The sequence below is a fragment of the Trichoplusia ni genome, unplaced genomic scaffold (assembly GCF_003590095.1).
Source record: "Trichoplusia ni isolate ovarian cell line Hi5 unplaced genomic scaffold, tn1 tig00003798, whole genome shotgun sequence".
Classification (NCBI taxonomy): domain Eukaryota; kingdom Metazoa; phylum Arthropoda; class Insecta; order Lepidoptera; family Noctuidae; genus Trichoplusia; species Trichoplusia ni.
Window position 1 is genome coordinate 31,972 of NW_020800454.1, and position 11,503 is coordinate 43,474.

At 44.4% G+C, this 11,503-nt stretch overlaps 1 protein-coding gene across 1 annotated transcript; it reads left to right on the forward strand.

The window, feature by feature from the left end:
* The first annotated feature begins 37 nt into the window (after positions 1-37).
* Positions 38-7,694, forward strand: LOC113508085 (protein artichoke-like). Its single transcript, XM_026891052.1, has 5 exons — positions 38-2,095; positions 3,846-4,028; positions 4,111-4,246; positions 4,331-4,441; positions 4,514-7,694. The coding sequence occupies exons 2-5, from the start codon at positions 3,854-3,856 to the stop codon at positions 7,650-7,652; spliced, it is 3,561 nt and encodes a 1,186-aa protein (XP_026746853.1). The 5' UTR covers positions 38-2,095; positions 3,846-3,853; the 3' UTR covers positions 7,653-7,694.
* The last annotated feature ends 3,809 nt before the right edge of the window (positions 7,695-11,503 follow it).

An 11,503-nucleotide genomic window follows, 5' to 3' on the forward strand; every position in this document is an offset into this window, starting at 1 on the left:
TCTGCGTGGACTTCGGTTACAGCGCGCCGTGTTTCCTGTTTCCGTGGAAATACAAACCTTTGTGGACGAAATGTGGAGCGAATTGTTCTTTCTTGAGTTAGGCCCTTTCAATATTCATTTTTATTTGTAAAGATTAGTATTAATAATAGTTTTTTTTTGTTTGCTGTAGATTAAATTACCTTTATTGAGTTTTATGGTCTAAAAATTTTTAGTATTGTAATTGTTCCATTGCTTGATATCCATGCAGTACTGGCTGGTCCTACTAATATTTCAACACTTAATTTACTGAAGGTATAAACACGACTGGTTAAGAAGACATAAAGGAACCAATAATCAACCATCCCGACGTAAACTTAGGAAACCACGTTGCAGTTGGCCCCTGACAGCCGCTCCACATGCCATTACTATATTTTGAATGAAAGACACGTTCAGTTGAAATCACAAGCCATTATTAATAGATAAGAAAAAAATGACAAATCGGCCTACAGATTGACGGCCTGCGTTATTCATCACGAAATGCTCGAGTCGTGTAGTCTGAACCGGTGCCGCAATCACCGGACCAACAGACTTAAATCTTGATCAACAGACTTAAAATGGTCATTCTGACTAAACACAGCTAAAGATTTTAAATGAACTCTGGATTCTGGAAGGCTACACAAGCCTAGAAGTGTGGATGGGAAGAGCGAACCGATGCACATGGCCATGTTTATTGTTTAGTTTACTTCATTTTTATTTATATATATTCTTTATAGCTAATATATTCAAATAACATTAAAAAAAATCTAGAGTGCGAGACCTCGTGGACATCGATCTCGCTAAATAAAGCCGATATACTTTCGACTTTCGAGAACAATACAGCACTCCCTAGTTCGTGTTGCAAGTGAACCGGTGACTGAAATTCTTCCCGATTCTCTATTCTGGCCGTCATGGAACCAACAATTATATTGGTAATATTTTAATCTTTTAACATATACACAGAACCTTCAAAAACGATTGAGTCCTTTAGGCTAGTCGATGCATGCATGCCGCTTGCTGGCACCTGCTTGATCGGACAGATCGTTCTGCTGATACCTGCCTCAAAAGCAAGTCAAAAGAAATAATCTGCATTAGTTTATGCACTTTTAATCGCATAAAATTGTCTGGACTTTAAAAGGGACTGCGGCCCATGATCTTGTTTCGAAATGTATTCTCAGTAATGATAGGAGCAAAAGACGCCTATAAGTGATGATACATCGTAGGTACTTGTACAATAAATGATTTAATTTCATTTCTAGAGAAGTTGTGCCGATCGGTTGCCCAGTAAGAAGATAGAACTAAAATCGAACATGGTTGGTCCGGGTGGATCAACTATGGTCGCATGTTCCGCGATTTTCAGTAGTTGTCGAGATATTGTGTTGTGAGACTTGTAATTATTACGTGCATTCGCAATGATACAGCGTATTTGTAAAATTAATATTTATAAATGCCTAATCACCAATGCAATATGTCATTTCAATTTTGTGAGTGTATTACCGAGTAATTACAAAATATCACTAATCAATGAGAAAGCGGGAGGGTTATTCAAGGATGTGTAAAGTCACTGCATACAGCTCTGTATTTATTTTTCGTATGGAATATCATCAAATGTATCCCTCCGCTTTGGGCTGAGCTACTTAGTCATTCTTTATATTAAATATACTTACTATATAATAAGTTGGCAATCTCCTCGTGAATCCTAAATAGCTGTACAATTTTGTCAAGGCATTGCATACTTTATGGAACAAACAGACAAAACGACCTATCTATTGCGAATAGGGAAGCGTTACATAGTTCGAAGGTGTCGCAGGAATAGCCTACGAGAGTCCTCAGGTATAAGTACGGCAATACTGGGCCGCTCGCGAAGCTTCCAGCCGTCCAGCGGCAGTCAAGCCGCGGCCGCCGTCGGCGCCGGTTCTGCCGCGATCGCGGCCAGCTCGCGACACTCGCGTACTTTGCTACGCCGCGCTGAATTTCACGTACGCTTCACAAACTTTGAAATGTGTTCGTCAATGATTACAGTATGATTTTATTGTAGTTGATGAAGCAAAGCATACGTATTGAGTTTTAGGAGTGGATTGTAAGTTTAACTTAATGTTAACAACTAATAAGTAGGTAACTCTGAAATGAAACTACTTTTACAGATTTTATCGCGGTTTAATGTTTGAACATGATGAACATTCGCGTAAACCTAAGAAACCACTAAGTAGGTAACTCTTTTACGTCATTACAAAAAACAATGTCTTGGTATTAAATTCCACATTTTTCTCCTTGAAGTGTTTATTCATATGAACCTTATTAACCGTAACGGGTTTTTTTATTGTAGTAGATTAATGGTATCTAATAAATAAAATAGGACATGAGTGAAATAGAATTAATTAACAAGTCGCACTGAAGTTCGTCGACGTTGTAGTACACTACAACTTGTAGATATCTGCGGTACCTAGGACGTAATGATGTATAGATACCGACGTAGACTCCAAGTCTTCGTAGCCTTTAAGCTGTTGATAAGGATGCTGACCTTTTGCAATAATTGAGCTGGTGATTGACTCTGTAACATGTGGCTAAACAATGAGACGTCTAGAAGCAGTAAGAGTATCCCCAGCCGCGGGCCTCTGCAGTTTATTCTGACATGTTCTATCCAAGTGCAGTTCGAACCCGAGGTTGGCATGTAGGTTCCAATATGATTGTTTCAAAGTTATGATGTACTTAATTATAATAGGACATCTCTGAAAATGTGAAGGTGATATTTAGGCTGGCACACAGGTGGAGTGTTCACTGTGCGATATATTTTAAAGAAGAAAAAGGAATAATATCTTCATAAAGATTAAAAGCCAAACACTTTAAATATGTTACGTGGACAATACGATACCTCTTAGTAAGGCACGTTGCCAGACTTACTAACTACCCGTAACGACTATCGAAGATGTATTACATGCGTAAGTTGTACTCTGAACGTGTCTCCCGACACGGAGTCACTCGATATAACATGGATAGTGATCCATCCACGGACCGGCCGTATCAAGCGTCGCTTAGCCTGTGATTGATCAACTTGTGCAGATGTTCCTTAGCCACGAGCTTCACCAAGAGTTTCAAGCCGTCATGTCAGTGTTGTGAGACTGACTCGCTCTCGGGCCAATTATTATTGCTGTTGGTAATATGTCAGTAGTGTTTTATTATTTGAATAGCTGTTGCTCCCGACTTCGTCTGCGTGGTTAGAAGATATGAGCTAGGAATTATTGAACGGCAGCCCTCGAAAATGAATATTTTCCCTGTTTTTGCCACATTTTCCATTATATCTTCGCTCCTATTAGTCGCAGCGTCATAGTACATATATACCTTAAAACCTTCCTCGATGAATGGTCTATTCAAGCAAAAAACAATTTGAACAAGTAGTTCCTGAGATTAGCGCGTTCAAACAAACTCTTCAGCTTTATATATAAGTATAGATTCCACTCAGACACAGAACATTATTAGATTATTATATAAAGGCAGATTGACATACTTATGTACAATTTTATGATTGTTTATATGTATCTATTTGATTTATTTTTGTCCAAGTCATCAAGTTTAAGGTGTCACTTGTTTTTAGGTTATTCCCAAAATTACATTCAAAAGAAACAATACTTATAATAAAAGCTTGCTTACTCCCATTTCAATATAAAAAGTTCATAATTTTAATCAACGTGCCTAAGACATTCGATTTCGTCCGGTTTGACGTTAGCGGAGCAGTTTATTATTTCGACTAGACATGTGGTGGACCAGCGCGAGCGGTTCTGTCAGTTGTGTTGATTAGTTAGGTGTAATTATTGTGGTGGTACGCGGTGCAGCTGCTGTGATGCGGGTGGGCTCGCGGGCGGCGCGCGTGCTCAACGTGGCGGCGGCGCTGCTGGTGTCGGGCCTGCGCCCCGCGGCGGCGCCGGCGCGGGCCTGCGCGCGCGCCTCTCTGTGCGCCTGCCGCCGCGACCACCAGGCCTGCAGCGACGTGCCCTTCCATCGGTTCCCTGATACCGGTATGTGCACTGCGATTTGCCTCACCTTTCGCAACAGTCTTGGTACCTCGGGTAAATCTGTTTATGTTGGTTGTTTGGGCAGAGGAGGGCGTGGGCCACGTGTCAGTGTCGGCGGCGCGGCTGGGCGCGCTGGCCGAGGCGGCGCTGGACGGGCGCGCGTTGCGCACCCTCGTGCTGGTGGCCTCGCGCCTGCATCACATCGAGCCTGGCGCCCTCGCGTACGTAGTCCTTAAGGTCACATGCCAAGCCACTTGTTTGCTGGTGCACGATGCGGAACCTAAGATACTATTTATTTATTGCAGGTCAATGGTTTCTACGCTAGCTTCTTTAGATTTAGGGTACAATGAGTTTACTGAAATACCTTTAGAAGCTTTGCGAGACCTTCAAGTTTTGAACTGGCTTAATTTGCAAAAGTAAGTGCAACAACGTTAGAGTTACGGTTTTGTATCACTTTGTACACGACTAATGTAATTATAATATTTCAGCAACTATTTAAGTGATTTGGATTCTCGTTTGGATTGGGGCTTCCTGGGCGATTCACTGAGCAGCTTGTCCTTAAGTAATAATCAGTTATGCTCCCTGGGCGAGGGTGCGCTGTCGTCGCTGCGGCAGCTAGCGCAGCTTGACCTGGACGGGAACCGGCTGCACGCACTAGCGGGTGGTGCGCTGCCACCGACGCTGGCGCTGCTGCGCCTCTCCGACAACTTGCTGCAGCAGCTGCCGTGCGCGGCGTTGGCGCGCTTGCCGCGTCTGCGACACCTGCACCTCAGAAACAACATGGTGCGCCCTTCGCACAACCGTACTTGCACGAGTCAACATTCCAAGATCGATTCCTTGGACTTGAGCCATAACGAGCTAGACGACCTATTTGAACTAGAATTTCAGCAAAGGCTACAGCTTAAACAACTTGTGCTAGATTTTAATGAATTCAGTTCAGTCCCATCTTTCGTACTGGACAGTGTGCACCTCGAAAAGCTGTCGATAGCGCATAATAAGGTGGGGCACTTGTCGGCCGCAACGGTGCACGCTCTCCGGCGCGACCTGGAGCGGCTAGACTTAGATCATAACGAGCTGACGTCACTGCCGGCACTTGTTATCGAGCTCACTCGGCTGCGGCATCTTTCAGTAGCATACAACCGTATCCAGGAGTTAGTAGACCTACCTCCACACCTCCACTTTTTATCGTTGGCCGGTAACTACTTCAAGTCGTTCCCAGCAGGGCTCCGAGGCTTGGCTCCGTCGACTCTAGCCTACCTAGACCTGAGTTACAATCAGATTTTTTCGTTGACTCTGGAGAATTTCGACGCATGGTCTGAGGCGCTGACTACTCTCAACCTGAAAGGTAACCGCCTGGTGCACATTTCGAGCGACGCCTTTCCCGGGTCGTTGCCGCTGCGCGAGCTGGTGCTCAGCTTCAATGAGCTGTACCACGTGGACGAGTCTGCGTTCAGCAACCTTACGAAGCTGGAGGTGCTCGAACTGTCTTCCACATTGTTCACGGGAGACTTTCCAGTTGTCGCTAGCAACCACTTACTTTCCTGGCTGAGCTTAGATAATAATAATATTCACTACATTTCAAGCGGAAACATACAGCATTTCCCGTCGCTGGAGTATCTAAACTTAGACTTTAATAAATTAATAGAATTTTCAAGTGAAGTGCTCGGAACAAACCTTTCCTGCAAGCTAAAGGAACTGCGGCTGTCTTATAATTATCTAAGTAGGATAAACTATGAGTTTCTATCTCATCTGAACGAGCTTCAGAGCGTAGACCTGTCGTACAACCGCGTCCAAAACATCAGCGAGCGTAGTTTCGTCAGTTTACCGAGCTTAGTTTATTTAAACTTGGCAGGAAACGCCGTGGAGTCTATAGCTGACCGAGCGTTCAGTCACCTGCCTAAATTAGAAGGGCTCGACTTACAGGATAACCATTTGGTGGAATTTTCTACAGAATATTTTGAAAACGTGTCCAGTGAAGACACGAACATGTCTGTGAACATCAGTTACAATAAAATATCATCACTGGTCGGCGGCAAATCACCGGTCCCCATAAACACTCTCGATATGTCGCATAATCAGTTGGAACATTTACCAAAAGCTTTCTTAAGTTGCTTAGGCCTGTCTTTGCGTCAAATCATTCTGTCAGACAACTTCTTAACGCACATTGACAACTTGGCTTTCAGTTCGCTTTCGAAGCTTGAAATTTTGATTCTAAATAATAACAACATAAGTGCGGTCAAGAGGCGAGCGTTCGGCGAGCTCTCGTCCCTGCAGATCCTGGAGTTGTCTGGCAACCGGCTGGCGCAGCTCTCCGTGGAGCAGTTCCACAACATGCGGCAGCTGCGGCACCTGCGCCTCGCCGGCAACGAGCTGCGCGCGCTGTCGCGGGATGTCTTCAAGAACACCGTGCTGGAGCACCTAGACCTCAGCGACAATCAAATAGCCATCTTCCCGAGCAGCGCCCTGGCGCAGGTGGGCTTCACGCTTCGCCGACTTGACCTCGCACACAATCGTCTGGAATACTTAGACGCAGCTATGTTTCACTCTATCAGTTTCTTACACGAGCTCAGTCTCGCTCACAATGGACTTACCGTCCTCTCAGATAATACATTCTCTGGTCTGGCACGGCTTTGGTTCCTTGATCTTTCTTACAATATGATAAAAACTAATTTCAAAGAATTGTTTCATAACTTGCCCCGCTTGCGCCAACTGTCGCTGGCGGGGACGGGGCTGAAGGTCGTTCCACATCTACTGCTCGTTAATCTCACAGTGCTGGACCTCAGTAACAACTACATTGCGTCGTACCGCGAGTCTGATGTGCGGCGGATAGCTAACCTGCGCGTCTTGGACCTAGCTCGCAACCGTTTCACTTCACTGCAGCCTGCAATGTGGACTGCTCTTCCTCGCCTCTCTTCGCTTGATGTGTCGCACAATCCCATCGTGCGCGTCTCGCGCGGTGCTTTCGAGGGTCTTGACCATCTACTACGTCTGCGGATGGATCATCTGCGTCAACTAGAGGCTATAGAACCTCGAGCTTTTAAACCCCTAGTATCGCTGCGCTCACTCTGGCTCGAGTCCCTTCCTTTAACTGGTAGATTGGATGTATCTTTTGCCGACATAGCCGCGTGCACGCTAGGTTTAGAGACTCTGGAAGTGTATCTACGTGAGAGTGTGCTGGACTCTCAATTAAGTGGAATGCGAGCACCAAAGCTTCGCGTGATGTCTGTGCGAGGAGCTTCGCTGCGGCATGTGTCGGAATCGGCTTTCTCGTGCCTGCACCGGCAGCGCGCGCTGACACTGCGCATAACGGGCACGATGCTGCGCGCGCTGCCGCCGGGCTTGCTGCGCCCGCTAGCGCGCGTTCCGCACCTGGCCCTCGACCTCAGTGATAACCAGCTCAGCAGCTTGGCTCCCACCACGCTCTACCCCAATCTTACCGGTTGGAATCGTCTCGCCACTAAGCTCCTGTCAGGTGGGTGTTGTTCGTGTATCATTACCTGTCTGGAAGCAAAAGTTTGTAGCAGAATTTGTCGACAGGGGGATTGGTGGTGTCGGGCAACCCACTCCGCTGTGGCTGCTCGGTGTCGTGGGTGGGCGCGTGGCTCCGGCGCTGGACGGCAGAGGTAGGCGCGTGGTCGGCAGGCGCGCGGGCGGCAGCGCGGCGCAGCACCTGCCGCGGCGAGGCGGGCGAGGCGCCGCTGCTGGCGCTGGAGCCGGACGAGGCGGCGTGCCACGCCAGCGCGCTGTCCTCGCGCGCGCGTCCCCGACCCACGCGCGCTGCCGTGCCGCTGCTGTGGCTCGTGCTGCTGCACGCGCTCAGTTAGTGCCAGCACACAGCCTTGTGCTGTGTTATATGTGATGAGTGACTAAAAACTGTGTGTACACTGTTCGTGCAGACATACGACTTGATGTGAACATTTTCATCAAGAAATAGTGCGGTCATATTTCTAGTTACGCTTTTTTGGAAATACGGATTTTCATCAGAGGGGGGTTCATACCTGTCTTAACAATATAAGTGTAATTCGGCTTTGACAATGACGTGTATTAATTAAAGGACACATTTAGTAACATTTATTAAGATGTGTGTAAATAACGACGTACTATAATAATCAGCGGAAACGAGCGAACAACGAAAGTTAGTAGTTAGTGATTATTGCAAAATTAGAATTTAATTTCATTCACGGGCGTCGACTGTTTTGTACATGTGAAACTTAACAGATTTATTAAATATTTTTATAAGTACATGGTTGTCTTTGTATTTTCGTATTTATTACTTTATCAAGAAGCATGAGTAGATAAGGGGATTATTCAAATTATTGCAGTGTTATCTCCAGTATGTTGTAACGGAACCAGACAACACATATGTATTGTAATGCACTTTCCGTACGTTGCAGTTTGTGGCTTGATGTGACTTTTCTTAAATCGAGTGTTCGTTTGTAGAGATAGTAAGATTTCGTTTTAAAGTTTGGCCTGAGCTCGCGTGGGCCGTCAGCGGCGCCACAGCTCACGGCGGTTCGAGTAAAAGTTGAACGTCGTAGAAGTGGGAAGCGACTTGTGAAATCCAATTTAAACTTAATAAGAGATTAAATTTAGTTTGATTGAATGTGTTTGCATATAGATTTATGCTAAGTTACGCTAAGTGCCAAGTCAAACACTGCTCGGTAACGTCGGTAGCCATTGTCTGGGGGGGGGGGGCTATCAGTTTGTGATCGCTGTCATTGTAGTGTTTTGTGAACATATTATTTATAAGGCAATATGTAAGACTATAGTCGGACTATAAAACATAGCTTCTGAAGTTGACAGGCATGCTGTGTGAAAGACCGTACGTACATGCTGTAAGTACATGTACAATAGATACTGCACTTTGATACAACTTCTGTTTGAGTTTGGTTGGGTCCGAAACTAGTCGGGCACCCCCGTTTAATACGCGTGAGTAAACCGTTACATCATTTAATAATTATTGCTTCGATTAACAAAACAACACACTCATTTCGTGTTCTTAACATTTTTTCTTTCGATGGCACGCGGTACTGTGTTATAATAACTCAAATATACATATATTTTTGAAAAATAACATTTCTCAAACAAGTTTAATGGACGATTACTGACACATAAATAATTATTATTTATATAACAGTTCATGTCTATGTTCTGGAACCACTGGGTCAACACCATAGAAATCTAAATAATAAGGTAGGATTGTTTAGATTTCTATGGTCAACACACATTCCTAGTCAGCACTTGATGTAACCTTGGCAAAGTCCGTAGTTCCTTCCTTTGCGGATGTTAACTCCTCCAAACCAAAATCGCTAAAATACTAAAAAGGTTTCAAACATTGAAATGAAACTACTTTTACGGATTTTATGGTCATTTTCATGATACCTGCAAAGGTGTCGAAACGTCGGGAAGTAAAAACAAACATTAAACCGCGATAAAATCCGTGTGTGAAACCACTAGGTTTCACACAGCTGTAATAACTCATTTACGAATCCTCAGCACCTGCGTAGCACTCGTCGAGTATGCGTCGTAGGCAGCACATGCTGCAAGCTGCGCCTGCAAACTAAATAGAAACAAACATGCAATTGGAGGCGGATTAAGGCTGGACGAGCCGTTAGTAGTAAAGCGACGTGCGTCACAGCGGCCCGGCTCGCACGGGGCCATTGTTTTGAAACTCACTAATGATAATGTCTCTCTTTATAGTTGCTTGCTTATAATTATGATTAACACGACTCTCTTTAAAATCCAACCAGATTAGTTCCCTAACGTAAGGGTGCAAAAGGTAACCCTATTACAATGGCCCCGCTGTCTGTCACCCCTCATGACCGTTGATATCTATATGGTTCTATTTTTTTCAGATGATGTATTTCTCCTGCGTTTAACAACACTCTGATTTATTTCACGCTGATTTGTATAATTTATGTTAATTTTGTGTACAAAGCATAATTATTTTACGACGTATTTGGATATTAGCTACGAGTGCTCGTAGTGTTGCTTTTATTAGTAAGAAATACTAGAGCAGGGTATAATATGTCCCTCGGGAGTAGTAGACATATCATCTTTTTGATAGGAATAGTTTTGGCGACTATTTAGAATGTACTACTGGATATGAGTATAATTGGAATCCCGATCACTGATCCCAGTCTTATAAGGGCACTTTAAATAAAGCACCGTAGCAGTCGACACTAACCCCTGAGCGCTGGATGTCATCGTTCCGCCAGTTCCGATATTAGTTTAGTGCGGCGCTGCGCAAGTGCGCGGCCGCTTAGCGAAGTCATCGAGTGAGGCGAACTAGTGGTTAGAGTAACACGCCTTACTCATGTACTGTCAGTGAGTAACGAGGAACTCAACGTCAAACGTACTGATTAGCAAGTACTCATCAAGTATTATTTAATAAAAACACTTGTCAAGATCTAATATTTATATCTAATACTTCACACCTTGTTATAAAAAATAACAACTTCGAAAATATATCCTAAGACATCTTCAAAATTTAACTCGGTCCAGCAGTTTCTAAGACTATCGCGTCCAAAAAGCAAACAAACTCAGTACAATACAAAAATGTATTATTATTAATTTGGTGAAACTAAATCTCTCGTCACCGTCGCATCGGACGGCAGAACTTATGATATTAAATATACTTTCGATTTGTTGTTTGTTAATGTTTCATCAGTGATCGTGGTGCTTATTCTCGCGGGCTCTCGCACATTACAACTTGTTACACCAGCGCGCGTGTGCGTGTGTGCGTGTGTGCGTGCGGCAGCGCTACGGAGCTGCGGAGATTCATCGGGGATATGTGACGGCATGCGACACTACTGAATGAGATTATAATAGTGGCTCGATGTGTATACGTCTGGTAAGTATAGAGTTAAAAGTTTAACTAAATCATGATAGCAAATCATTATAATGTGCATTCATCTCCTCTGCATCGTTAGAGACGTTTTCCCGGGTAGATACTCAATCATCATAGCCACGCAGGGAGTTAGACAAACTTTCAAACCACTTCGATCCATTACATTAAAAAACACAGACTTAAGAATTATCTGTAGATACTTAAAATATTTATTTCACAGTCACTGTGTTGTAATGTTGGGAGTTTTAATTAGTACGATAGGTATAATGTGATGCTAGCTCTAATATCAGGTTTATACTCTTTAATCTTACTACTGACTAAGCACATTATTACGATATTGCCGGTTACACCTGCTGTATAGTATACCTATAGGGAGACACGTCACACACATGGTATAAAAGCCTGTATCCTTTAAAGTCTAGAAGGCGGTAGGGGGTGGGGGTCCGGATGCATTCTCCGGAGCAGAACTGTATCAAACAGTACAATATCGCCACAACACCTAACTTTTAATTAATATCGGCCGCTCTCGTAAATCCTTTCTGTCATTTTATTTTATAAATGTCCCCGCCGGGGGCCGCGCTCGGCGACCCCCCCCCCTCCTCGCTGCGACCCCCGCCGCCGCTAACTG

Coding starts and splice junctions, on each gene's coding strand:
- LOC113508085 (XM_026891052.1), top strand. CDS start 3,854: ATGCGGGTGGGCTCGCGGGCGGCGCGCGTGCTCAACGTGGCGGCGGCG. Junction 4,029..4,110: donor CCATCGGTTCCCTGATACCG/GTATGTGCACTG, acceptor TTGTTTGGGCAG/AGGAGGGCGTGGGCCACGTG. Junction 4,442..4,513: donor AACTGGCTTAATTTGCAAAA/GTAAGTGCAACA, acceptor ATAATATTTCAG/CAACTATTTAAGTGATTTGG.